General features: G+C 42.0%; 1 protein-coding gene across 2 annotated transcripts in view; it reads right to left on the reverse strand.

Moving 5' to 3' along the window:
* Positions 1 to 3,536: 3,536 nt before the first annotated feature.
* The window catches only part of LOC139459821 (cholesterol 7-desaturase nvd-like), a 44,377-nt gene continuing 33,868 nt past the window's right edge, over positions 3,537 to 14,045 (reverse strand). The window contains exons 4-7 of one of the 2 annotated variants that reach the window (XR_011652703.1): positions 12,291 to 12,536; positions 11,233 to 11,406; positions 5,447 to 7,698; positions 3,537 to 5,350 (exon numbers count right to left, since the gene is read on the reverse strand). Coding sequence is in view for 1 of the 2 variants with exons in the window: in XM_071241517.1 (XP_071097618.1) it covers positions 7,531 to 7,698; positions 11,233 to 11,406; positions 12,291 to 12,536 (588 nt within the window). In the remaining variant the exon portion in view is untranslated. Of the gene's footprint in view, positions 7,699 to 11,232; positions 11,407 to 12,290; positions 12,537 to 14,045 lie in introns of both variants that reach the window. The other variant, XM_071241517.1, reaches the window with a different exon arrangement.

The following is a 14,045-nucleotide window of genomic DNA, read 5'->3' on the forward strand; positions in this document are numbered from 1 at the left end:
AGTGAATGAAAGATTCGCTCGACAACAATGTGTACAGCTAGCAACTACGAACCAGTCAATACCCGCCGTCCGTTATGAACGCGTTAATGACGAGCTAAGTCTAGGCGTTTTAAATATTAGCGTGAAACAAGCACATTGTGTACGCTTGATGCTATTCACTGCTTGGTTGATATACATTTATAAAATTTAGGGTACACAAAAATGTTTTTTAAATAGCATTACGAACTTGACAGAACTTATTGTCAGTGGGGCCGAGTCAATGTTCCCGAAATTTACATTCGTGAATGCATGGTGTCACAATTACGACTCCGTATAGGGTATACAGGAGGGCAATGGATCCTCATGAATGAAGGGTTGGTTTCATTAATGTAAGGCCAAGGGTCTATCGTACTGATGATTTTTGAAGTGGTTGTCAAGTTACAAAACTGAATTGTAAGCAAATATGACAAGCGATGTGAATATGGATAAATTTCTTATGCAATATATTGTGAACAGTTGAGATGGGGTGCACATTTATCTGTCGATGGATTTGCATTAAAATGCAGATTAACATATTCACTGCCATAATTATCATATTTATCAGGGACTAAAATGAAATGGTATTTATCCTCAATTGCATCCTATACATCCAAATATATACCAGTTACATCGTTCACACATTCTCGGGTGCCTAGCTACGTTCCTATGTCTCCTAAGGTCAGTCAATACATTAGGCGAGCTACATCCACACTGCGCTTGAGTTGTCCTATATTTCATCCACTGTATCTGGACAAGATTTGTCTGTTGATATAACATTTATAGAGCTTATGGTAAAAATCCGGGGAATATCTGCTCTCTCTCTCTCTCTCTCTCTCTCTCTCTCTCTCTCTCTCTCTCTCTCTCTCTCTCTCTCTCTCTCTCTCTCTCTCTCTCTCTCTCTCTCTCTCTCTCTCTCTCTTATGTTTCTAGGTTTGTTAACACCATACCCGTGCTCGTGGGTTTCAACGTACTGGTAAACGTCTAAGTCCTGTATCACTTCGGGCTTTCCTACCACATTAAGCTGAAACGCCGCGATATAACTAGAATACTGTTAAAGCGGCGTTAAATAGAACTCACTCACTCACTCACTTTCTCTCTCATGTTATTTGTGGTTTGTCCAGCAACGAGTTGAAGAATAAATGGAATCTAGCAGGCATGCGTGCCGTAATCTCTATGTGCCATTGTCATAGGGCCTGTAATATGATCAGATGATTCATTGTTTTCATAAGTAAATCTTAAAAGGGGTTCCCACGTTTTAGTTGATAGAATCTGCGAAAAGTATCAGATGTCTTTGGAAAATTAATAAACGTTGAACCATAACAAGGATATCTGTATCGAGAGAATGTTAGCTACTGCAGTTACAGACTGAAAAGAACCAATCGCTACCCATACGATCTCTTCGTAGTCATGGACCTCTCCGTTATAAACCGCCCAGAGCGGATAAAAGTTATATCAAGACCATGTATCTAATTACTTCAAGTGTTGACGGTCAGCTATTGAACGCATCCGACCTAATTTGACAGTTTCGTGCACTACAGGGACAATTTTGGTGAGAGCGTATGTTGATCGCGTGACATACCAGGTGACAACGCCATGTTGACCACGTGACGCCATGTTCACGAGAGGCTGGTCACGTAATATTTGCGTTGGGGAGAGGTTGAACGATTCCGAGAACAAGTGTTTTGCGTGTTTGCGTTTTCTGATATCATTATATTGTTATAAAGAATAGCTGACTGCATTCCTCTTGAAGCATTGAAAACGAGATCATCTTGAACACATGAAGTAAGTACAAAGGCAGCGAACAACCAGTGGTTGACATTACGAACAACGATAGGAGCATGACGTCACACAGTGTAAGCTGGTCACGTGTTATTGCCACTTCGTCCTCACTCCCGCCGGTAAGAACGAGGATTGTGATGTGAGCGTGCCTGTTAATAAACTATTTGCCGCTTGTTAACTAACTATATGCTGCTTGTTAACACACTGTGCGCCGGTTGTTAACAAACTATGTGCTGCTTCTTTACAAACTAAAGGCCACTTGTTAACAAACTATGTGCTGCTTCTTTACAAACTAAAGGCCACTTGTTAACAAACTATGTGCTGCTTCTTTACAAACTAAAGGCCACTTGTTAACAAACTATGTGCTGCTTCTTTACAAACTAAAGGCCACTTTTAACGAACTTTGTGTCGCTTGTAAACTAACTATATGCCACTTGTTTACAGACTATATTCTGCTTGTTAATAAACTATATGCCGTTGGTTTATAAACTATATGCCACTTGTTAACAAACAATAAGCCGCTGATTAACAAATTGTATGCCACTTGTTAACAGACTATATGGTACTTGTTAACAAACTATATGTCGCTGGTTTATAAACTATATGATTCTTGTTAACAAACTATATGCCACTTGTTAACAAACTATATGCCACTTGTTAACAAGCTATATGCTGGTTGTTAACAAACTATATGTCGCTGGTTTATAAACTATATGATGATTGTTAACAAACTATATGCAACTTGTTAACAATCTATATGCTGGTTGTTAACAAACTATATGCCGCTGGTTTATAAACTATACGCTGCTTGTTAACAAACTATATGTCACATGTTAACAGACTATATGCTGCTTGTTAACTATGTGACACTTGTTAACTAACTATATGCTGCTTGTTAACTATGTGACACTTATTAACTAACTATATGCTGCTTGGCACACGAAGGGCAACTGATTCGGAAGCAAGGCGCAGACTGGCTGGTCATCGTACCACGATGTTGACTGACCTGAAAGGGGTTGACCTGTGCACGGGGTCATACTCGCGGCCACTGACCACTGTTCTGCCTGTGAAGTTAATTAGATGTATTCAGGATTTACACAGCTTCGTTACCATGACGGTGAATCATCATATATTTCTGTCATTTCTCTCTTCTCTCTGTCATTGTCTCGCTATTCACGTTTCGGGGCCTCCCCCCCACTCTCTCTCTCTCTTTAATTTCTGTAATTATATTTCTTCCTTCTCTATATCATTGTCTCCCTTATTCTCGTTTCGGGGCCTCTCCACCCCCCTTTCTCACACACAGGGCCATTGCTCTTCACATAGTATGATAAGATGTGTGGTTTGTCCAGCAAACTTACATCACAGGCCGTCGAGGGGGGGTGGGGTAGCCTAGTGGATAAAGCGTCCTCTCATCACGCCGAAGACCGGGTTCGATTCCCGACATGGGTACAATGTGTGAAGCCCATTTCAGCTGTGCTATTCTGCAATATTGCTAAAAGCGACGTAAAACCATACTCATTCACAGTCCGCCGAGGTTGCTAGGCAGCAAAAGCCCACCCCTCCTCATCCACTAAGAGTGATAGTCAGATTAACGCGACACGCAGGTAGCGCTGTGATTGTCTCTGTTGCAATCAAGACTGGCGTCTGTACAAGTCGTTGTTGTTTGTAATAAATGAATAAAATAAATAAATAATAATTGAATAAATAACGAGTGATGTAATGAACAGACAACTATAATAGAAAAATAATAATTTATTAATGCATATTAACATCATACATATATACAGTTTAGCATTGACAGAGGTGGTAATAGTGGAAAGCACACGGAGTTGTTGTCATGACGACCGTACAGAAGGTGAAAGACGGGATATATATTATGCAACACTTGGTCCCAACTTTCCACGTCCAAACAAAGACACAACAAAAGCATTCGTATAAATATCAACAAATGAAAGCCGCGAAGCCGTACATTTTAACAACACTGTGATTTAATTACTTCTGTATGATTGCACATCTAAACCGATGCCTGTACACCTGTCAGAAATATGTAAATGGTTATACAAATAAATAAATTAACGAATCAACAAATGCAGACTCTTATAACGAAGAAATACAAAGAAGTGATTCTCCATGAACAAAGCTCAGTGGAAATGATATAATCGATTTATTGAAAAAAAGTTAAGTCTTTAGTTAAGTTTTGCAGTGGGTTAAGAAAGTGCGGCGTGTACATGCACACTGGTATCTGCTAAGCCGGCAGTTACAGACAGGGGAGATCACTCGTGATGGACAAGTCAGGCACACATTCACAATGCTAATATATTTTGAGGACAGTCAAACATGTCTCTTGTCCGCACTATTTACAGGAACAGCCACGCGCAGCAAATGTCACATACTGTAATCTACATTGTTATTGCTCCCTGGGTTTAATGCGGGCGCCAAAAGTCACATAATATGTGACAGGAGGCATTCGGGAGTTGTGTATTTGCATAAAAAAGCAAAATAAATCACCATTTATACCCAATTAATTTTGAGTTGCTTGAGTACAAATACGCAGCCATGAAACTGTTGAAAAAGCCGATTGTATAACAATGCCCTCGGTTATGACCCAATATATCCTTTTCTGTATTTTTTTACGCGTCTTTATTTACTGATCGAATACAGGCGTCACATATATTTGATTTCAACTGCAGTGAATAACAAGGCATAGCAAGGCGATATATTTCGCTTGTTGTTTGTTCGAAATGTTTATCACTTGTGGCAGCACACAGACACACTCAAATTAGAAATAATAAAAAAAACGCCCTTTAAGCAGAAGTAATTAAAACACATACTGATCCTTGGTGTAAAAATACCCAATAGACTAGACCCAATGGAGTAAAAATATTTTTTTAACAGTATCCCAGTTATATCACAGCGTGTCAGCTTAATGTGGGAGGTAAGCCCGAAGTGATGCAGGTCTCAGACGCTTACCACTTCGGTGAAACCCACGAGCACGGGTATGGTGCTGACAAACCTAGAAACATAATCGGGGCGAACCGGGATTCGAACCCACAATCATAGGTTTCTGGCGTGCCCAAGGGACGCAACTCTGCACAGCGAATCGCGGCGCCTTAGACGACTGGGCCACCCGTGCCCCCCATGTCGACAAGACTAAGATAGACTTAGGAATATACATTTTCTTCAATTTAAGGTAATCCAGCTCCTTGGTTTGTGAATGTGTAATTTGTGTAAATGCCACGTGTTTGCTTTTCGATACAATCTCTCTTCCAGAGTCAATACTTCTATGTTACGCTACCGCTTGATACAAAATGACACATATAAGAAACATATCTATTTCCGCTTATCTCGCTATAGTTTATGTATGACACAACCTGTGCAGTGGTGACCTGACCTTAACTGATACGAGCGGCGAACGTTGAGTAATAATACTATATGGCAGAAATGTTATGTTCAGGAAGCGTAACAAATTGCACAGGAAATGAATTAACATATGTTCTTGGTACGATAGTCCAAATAGACCACTGCAGTAATGAATCTATTGGGGGACATAGACCTCGAGTGATGAAACTAATGGGGGACAAAGACCTCGAGTGATGAAGCCATAGTGGACAGAGACCTCGAGTGAAATAAACTGATGTTGTCCATAGACCCCGAGTGATGAAACTAATGGTGGACATAGACCTCGAGTGATGAAACTAACGGTGGACATAGACCTCGAGTAATGAAAGTAATGGTGGACATAGACCTTGAGTGATGAAACTAACGGTGGACATAGACCTCGAGTGATGAAACTAAAGGTGGCTATGGACCATGGTGGACACAGGCGTAGAGGGATGAATCTAAGGGTGGACATAGACCTCGAGTATTGAAACTAAAGGTGGCCATGGACCTCGAGTGATGAAACTATTTGGGAAAGTCTAAAAATCATTATGGTTATTCCACAACACACCACATCGCGACTCTGCCATGTTTCGTTTAACACTCTTAACGCTATATCAACACAATGCACTCGTACATACACTTCACGTTCAAGGATAATTGGCGACAACATCCTAAATATGAAACTGCACCACCGATACACTTTTGGAATGTCTGGCCAAATGTCGACTGTTAAGATAAGAATTGAAACAGAGTGCTTGTCACATAAACATAAATATTTCACATCCATCGCTATATACATTAACATTATATACACATGTAAAATAAATATACCATTCAGCCACAGTTTGTTATAACGCCAGTGGATACAATGACCTAACCTATGTGAAAACACGACTGGAAAGGATTTCTCTACTTAACACGTGAGATTTTACGATTATCTCAACCCCATTAAACCTCAGCACGCTGTCAGACAGTCATTCACATGTTTCCTGGCATTCACACATGGTTTTGATTTGTAAATAATAATACATACTCACATTCTCACAAACCAATCTCTCCAATAAAGAATATTTCATTTTGTCTTATACAATCTTGGCACTTTGAGGGACGTCGAAAGATAAGAGATGCATTGAAACTGCTTGAAGGTTACATAAATACCATCACACACAACTCGAAGCGATAATTTGAGATCGACAATCACTATTCTTTTGTTTCAAAGCTATTGTTTACTACACGCATGACGTCATCGACCAGTTTCTGTCATTACGTCATACCAGCAATAGACGAATATATTTACGGTGTCCAGTTGACAGTTTAAAAAGGTGCGACTGTGAACAGATGACAAAGGTTGTGTTTGGTGGTCAGTCGCTGTAAGACATTTTGCCTGAAACGCCGAGAGACCAACTGGCCAACTGACCTTCGTCGCGACATGGACACAAACAGCAGGTACAGAACTTCGGATAAAAGCAAGTTAGCGACAGACTTAAGTCAACCATCTCAATATATTCCAAATATATTTGCATGTAATATATTCCAAATATATTTGCATGTAAATGAAAATGCAAGGGTGACATTTTCACCATTTCAATAAACCTTGTTTTATGTATTTAAAACTATAACTTGACTACGACAAGCCGGAAGCACAATAATGTATAGCTCCACACACTGCCCTAATACTGAGCTCTGACCTATCACAGCGAGGCCATTGAAGCAGAAACCAGTAATACTCGCAAACGATAACAGTATATCAAGGATTCAACATCGTTTGAATATCAACTCACTCAACCTGTTGTCTCGAACTAACGTTATTGTTCCTTTCAGATTCGCTATCTCGACACTTGTATTATCTCGGTGTTTTCCTGTTCCTTAGATGTCACAATTCCAGGGAACTCGGGCTACTTGTATTGAGCCGAATACTACCGACTCCCACAGCTTCACCTGTATTGAAAATTACGAACTCCTAGACATCACTTGTACTGATCCAAATGAACAATTACTTACTCGTCGACATCACGTGTATTGATCCGAATCCGAAATTACTAACTCGTCGACATCACGTGTATTGATCCGGATCCAAAATTACGAACACCTGGACATCACTTGTACTGATATTGATCCGAATCCAAAATTATTAACTCGTCGACATCACTTGCATTCATATTGATCCGAATCCGAAAATTACCAACTCCTCCACATCACTTAATTTTTTTCTAAATCGGAAAATTACCAACGTTTCCACCTCATTTGTAGAGATCCGAATCCGAATGCCACCAACTCCCTTAGAAAGGTTTGCGTTTTCTTCAACGCACGATGATGATCATGATTACTGTGGGGCAACTGTGGAAGTATCTTTCACCAGTCCAAATTCTCCTTCTGGAATGTGAGCCGACGACTGCTTTTAGAGTAGAACTGAGAATACCATCTTCTGTGCTTGGCGATAAGCGAGTCCTCCTTGGATTTCACGAACATGGGTCTTCCTTCATACCGCTTGTTGTTCCATATCATGACATCTCGCTCAACCTACAACAAACCGTACATAGAGTTCTTATTAACTTGTATTTGTTTGTTGTTTAACGCCGCACTCGGCAATATTTCAGCTATAAGACGGCGGTCTGTAAATAATCCAGTCTGGACCAGACAATTCAGGGATTGGCATCATGAGCATCGAACTACGCAATTGAGATACGATGACATGCAAGTCAGCGAGGCTGACCACCGATCCTGTTAGTCGCCTCTTAAGACAAGCATAGTCGCATTTTACGGCAAGCATGGGATGCTGAAGACCTATTCTATCCCGGATTTTCACGGGTCTTCTAATTAATTAATGATGTTAATGGTTCACGATTGCAATGTTAAGTTGTTTAACCCCGCTGTCTGTTGTAATATGGTTCAGGCAAACTAATGGTTGATATAATGAGCAACGACCCCCTGCCGCCTAGGTACGATAACACAGCCAAGTCATTCATTATAAACACGGGGCGGTCGGGTAACCTAGTGGTTAAAGCGTTCGCTCGTCACGCCGAAGACCCGGGTTAGATTCACGACATGGGTACAATGTGTGAAGCCCATTTCTGGTGTCCCCCGCTGTGATATTGCTGGAATATTGCTAAAAGCGGCGTAAAACAATACTCACTCACTCACTCATTCATTATAAACACCAGATCCTCATTCTGGTCATCTTCCACAGACTGGGGACATATTTTGAGCCATTGTTGAAATTGTGAAGGTCTTCAAGCAATTCATGCAAATGTACTCCTTTTAACGACAAACCCAGTACGAATGAATGTCATTTCAAGCCGCTTAGCATTCCAACAGGAAGGTTCAAAAGTCAATAAACTTCCTCATTATGAGAATTCCACGGGGCAATCCCAGTTCGAAGCGTTCCCCAACCCATACACTTCGTAAGAGGCGACCAAATAGATCCGGTGGTCAAGCTTGGGTTGATTGACTGTCATCGTTGCTCATAATATCACTCACTGGTTTGTATTACTTACAGGCAAGCGCCATATAGTAGGAGCATTGTGCTGTGTGCGACGTTAGACAACAAAAAAACAAACAAAAACGTGGGGATGAAATCGCGTGTCAACCGCGTGACGAGTTAAACCGTCAACAGCTCCCTGACCTACAGTACTCTTAAACAGCTCGACGTGATAGGCAACACGTCAACGACATCGACTGTGACATCAGCTGTGTAAATTATCCTTCAATGTGCGAGAACTACGGCAGCCTTTTCTCGTCGTGAATATATCAATACAGTTGTTACTATTGTTATGCGTTTCTGTGCAAGTATTGTTACTATTAATTTGGTTTGTAACAATGGAACATTAATCATTTGAGCATAATAATCATCAATGTTTTGAAGAGAGAAATCCACACAGACACACATCGCAGTCTGAATATTGCATGACATTGTGGGTGTTTTCATATAGTATTTCCAAAAACACATTAATTTCCTCAAACGACAAAGGTTGTTTGTTTGCTGAAGTGTTGAATGCGCCGTCTGTTTTCTGTTAGAGTACTGCAATATCCTGTATTTGTTCGATGTTGTTGATGAGATGAATGTGTTGTATGCAGAGTGTATCGTGTGTCGAGTGTATCATGTGTCGAGTGTATCGTGTACTGAGTGTATCGTGTATAGAGTGTATCATATGACGAGTGTATCATGTGTCGAGTGTATCGTGTACTGACTGTATCGTGTATCGAGTGTATCATATGTCGAGTGTATCATGTGTCGAGTGTATCATGTGTCGAGTGTATCGTGTACTGAGTGTATCGTGTATAGAGTGTATCATATGTCGAGTGTATCATGTGTCGAGTGTATCGTGTACTGAGTGTATCGTGTATAGAGTATATCATGTGTCGAGTGTATCATGTGTCGAGTGTCTCGTGTACTGAGTGTATCGTGTGTTTAGTGTATCGTGTATAGAGTATATCATGTGTCGAGTGTATCATGTATCGAGTGTATCGTGTACTGAGTGTATCATGTATCGAGTGTATCATGTGTCGAGTGTATCGTGTGTCGAGTGTATCGTGTACTGAGTGTATCATGTGTCGAGTGTATCGTGTACTGAGTGTATCATGTGTCAGGTGTATCGTGTACTGAGTGTATCATGTGTCGAGTGTATCATGTGTCGAGTGTATCGTGTACTGAGTGTATCAAGTGTCGAGTGTATCATGTGTCGAGTGTATCATGTGTCGAGTGTATCGTGTACTGAGTGTATCATGTGTCGAGTGTATCATGTGTCTAGTGTATCATGTGTCGAGTGTATCATGTGTCGAGTGTATCATGTGTCGAGTGTATCGTGTACTGAGTGTATCAAGTGTCGAGTGTATCATGTGTCGAGTGTATCATGTGTCGAGTGTATCATGTGTAGAGTGTATCATGTGTCGAGTGTATCATGTGTCGAGTGTATCGTGTGTCGAGTGTATCGTGTACTGAGTGTATCATGTGTCGAGTGTATCGTGTACTGAGTGTATCATGTGTCGAGTGTATCATGTGTCGAGTGTATCGTGTACTGAGTGTATCAAGTTTCGAGTGTATCATGTGTCGAGTGTATCGTGTACTGAGTGTATCATGTGTCGAGTGTATCGTGTACTGGGTGTATCATGTATCGAGTGTATCATGTGTCGAGTGTATCGTGTACTGTGTGTATCGTGTACTGTGTGTATCGTGTATAGAGTGTTTCATATGTCGAGTGTATCATGTGTCGAGTGTATCGTGTACTGAGTGTATCATGTGTCGAGTGTATCATGTGTCGAGTGTATCATGTATCGAGTGTATCATGTGTCGAGTGTATCATGTGTCGAGTGTATCATGTATCGAGTGTATCATGTGTCGAGTGTATCATGTGTCGAGTGTATCGTGTACTGTGTGTATCGTGTATAGAGTGTATCATGTATCGAGTGTATCATGTGTCGAGTGTATCGTGTACTGTGTGTATCGTGAATAGAGTGTTTCATATGTCGAGTGTATCATGTGTCGAGTGTATCGTGTACTGAGTGTATCATGTGTCGAGTGTATCGTGTACTGAGAGTATCATGTATCGAGTGTATCATGTGTCGAGTGTATCATATGTCGAGTGTATCATGTGTCGAGTGTATCGTGTACTGAGTGTATCGAGTGGGTGGTAAGGTGTCGTCAGCGAGCTGCTGTTCACAACACCAGTCACCTGAGTCGCACTGAATATGGCAGAAGCACGTCAAAGTGTGTCTGTGAAGGTTCATTGTGGTGTCTTGTTCCACCATAGGGAACCTATATCTGTCAGATATGATCAAACTATCTATCCTTACCATGAGTCTCATTCTGAGTGAGGTGAGGTGAGGTGAGGTGAGGTGAGGTGAGGTGAGGTGAGGTGAGGTGAGGTGAGGTGAGGTGAGGTGGGGTTTAACGTCGCGTCCAAGATTATAGCACTTATATAACGACGCATGCACGCGCGCGCGTGCGTGCGTGCCTGCGTGTGGCTGCTTGTACTAGTCCGGGCTATGACTATAAGTATGCGCATGCTCGTGCGCAGGCGTGTCTGTTCATTCTGTAACATCTCCATGGTAACATACCTGTATGGCCTCCCCGAACATGAAGAACTTGGCGATGAATGTGGGCATGGTCCAGTGCACATAGATGTTGTGGACGAGCTTCTGGACCATGGGCTCGACAGGGGTGAGACTCTGAATAAAGACACCCTTCCCGAACATGCTGGTGAACTCCAGGTACACCACCCCCGGGCCGATCTGAAACAGGGGACGAGGTCTTTCAAGGAACAGGTTCAAAACGTCAACGCCACAACAAAGCATCGCCTGTCTGCAGAAACAGATTCCTTTGGGCATAAAAGGCAAATTAGTTATGAAAATTATATCATAGATTGCTTGAAATTAAGGTGAGGTGAGGTGAAATTGGGTTTAACGTCGCGTCCAAGATTATTGCACATATATAGCGACGTGCATGCACGTGTATGTGTGTGTGTGTGTGGCTGCTTGTACTAGTCCGGACTGATGCCGATTTAAAGTGCTAGCACACTGAGATACCATGCCGCAGTTTAACATGAATACCCCACTCAGATACAGTATACTGACTCCGAGGCGACCAGTCCTTGTTTTAGCCCCTTAATGCCGAGCGCCAGACAGGGTAACAACAAGTACCATCTTTTAACGTCTTTTGGGATGACCCGGCTGGGCATCGAACCCCGGACCTCCGCTCAACGGGCGGGCGCTCTACCATTAGACGACGGAGGCGGTCTTGAAATTAAGATGACACCAGGTGTTCGCAATAAGGGTAAGTATACCCTGCTCTACCCACTCACCCTTTCATAAAATAGTATGTATTTGTTTTTTGTCTAACGCCGCACCCAGCGTTGCAATGGATACAATATGACGATTGAATGTTGTTTAACGCCGCGATCAGCAATATTCCAGCTAAATCAGCGGTTGATTGCAGAAACACTGACACGTCCTTGTTAGGTGACACGGTCAGTCAGGCCACACACTTTAATTATGATTCAAGCTGTATGTGAACATTAACGACGGGATGTTGCAATGGACAAGACCATTATGATAAACTTTTCATATTTGTATTTATGTGACAATTCCGCTATGCGTTTTCAAATTGAATGACGTACCTGTTGGGCGCTGATGTTGAGGTCGACGGGAGGGATGTGGATGCCGAACATGTTGATGCTGTGCTGCAGCTTGATCTGACCGATGTGGCCATCTGGGGATGGCAACGCCTGCCACTCGGCGTTCCACTCGTGTTTAGCGAAACCCCACAACTTGTTCCACATGTGACGCAGGTCTATGCCAGCACCGATGAACGACCCGTGCACCTGACCAAGATGCACCACGTCCGCACCATTCTCGGGGATCTCCTGTGGACAGATGGACATCAGTGTGAGGTCATTCGTGTTGTTTAACGCCGCACTCAGCAATATTCAAGCAACATGACGGCGGTCTCCAAATAATCCTTACCCCCCTGCGCCAGTATAACCAACGTTTTTGTAAATATTGCCCTGGATGTGTAGAAGATGAAACTCACTTTCTACTCCACTGCTCACTTTACGACGATATCCGTGTTACCCACCTTCCACAAGTATTTAACCCCACAAATGGCAACTTAAATAACTATACTGAGCTTGTATATATTTTAAATGATTATAATATCATTTCAACACTAGGTAGTAAGTGCTACAAAATGGCTGTCCGAAGAAAACCTCACTACCAATAACACCATATATATTTATATTGTTTTTTATGTTTTTACTCAATTTGTTTTACTATGTATTATGTATGGTCTCTTATAACCCACATCGTGGGTGGCAGAGATACTTTATAGTGTACTTTTATAATAATGTATGTGCCTATAACCTGTATCTCCGATGAGACAGAAATAAACAATTTGTCATTGTCATTGTCAGTAATCAAGTCTGGACCAGACAATCCACTGACTGACATCATGAGCCTCGCTTTACGATATTGGGATACGAAGACATGTGCAAAAAGATCCCACCGATCCAATTTGGTGTGTTTTAGGCCTGAACGCTGTGTCCAGTGTACACCAATGTGTCTGTCTATATCCACTGTGTGTGTGTCTGTGTCATATATGTTGTATATATCAACGCAGTGTTTATTTGTGTGCACTGCAATCAGTTTGTCTGCGTGTACCCACTCTATATGTTTTCCAATTGTATGTCTAATTTTGTTTGTTTTTTTGTTGTTTAATGCAGCACTCAGCAATAGTCCAGCTTTTTGACGCCAGTCTGTAAATAATCGTGTCTGGACCAGACAATCAAGTGATTGATTTAATGAGCATCGATCCCCGCAATTGGGATACGATGACATGCATCAACCAAGTCAGCGAAGCTAACCACCTGATCGCCTCGAACGACAAACAGTGTCGCCTTTTCGGCAAGCATGGGTTGCTGAAGACCTATTCTCTCCCGGATCTTCACGGGTCATTCCGCTTGTAGTGTTTGGCGAGTATGCTTTTACACAACTGTTAGAAATACCCCAGCAATACTCCAGCAATACCCCAGCAATACCCCAGCAATACTCCAGCAATATCCCAGCAATACCCCAGCAATATCCCAGCAATACCACTGCAATATCCCAGCAATACTCCAGCAATACCCCAGCAATACTCCAGCAATACCCCAGCCCTACCCCAGCAATACTCCAGCAATACCCCAGCAATACTCCAGCAATATCCTAGCAATACTCCAGCAATATCCCAGCAATACTCCAACAATATCCCAGCAATACCACTGCAATATTCCAGCAATACCCCAGCAATACTCCATCAATATCCCAGCAATACCACTGCAATATCCCAGCAATACTCCATCAATACTCCATCAATATCCCAGCAATACTCCTGCAAT

This window comes from Haliotis cracherodii, unplaced genomic scaffold (genome assembly GCF_022045235.1).
Source record: "Haliotis cracherodii isolate W230 unplaced genomic scaffold, xgHalCrac1.p SCAF_13, whole genome shotgun sequence".
NCBI classification, from domain to species: domain Eukaryota; kingdom Metazoa; phylum Mollusca; class Gastropoda; order Lepetellida; family Haliotidae; genus Haliotis; species Haliotis cracherodii.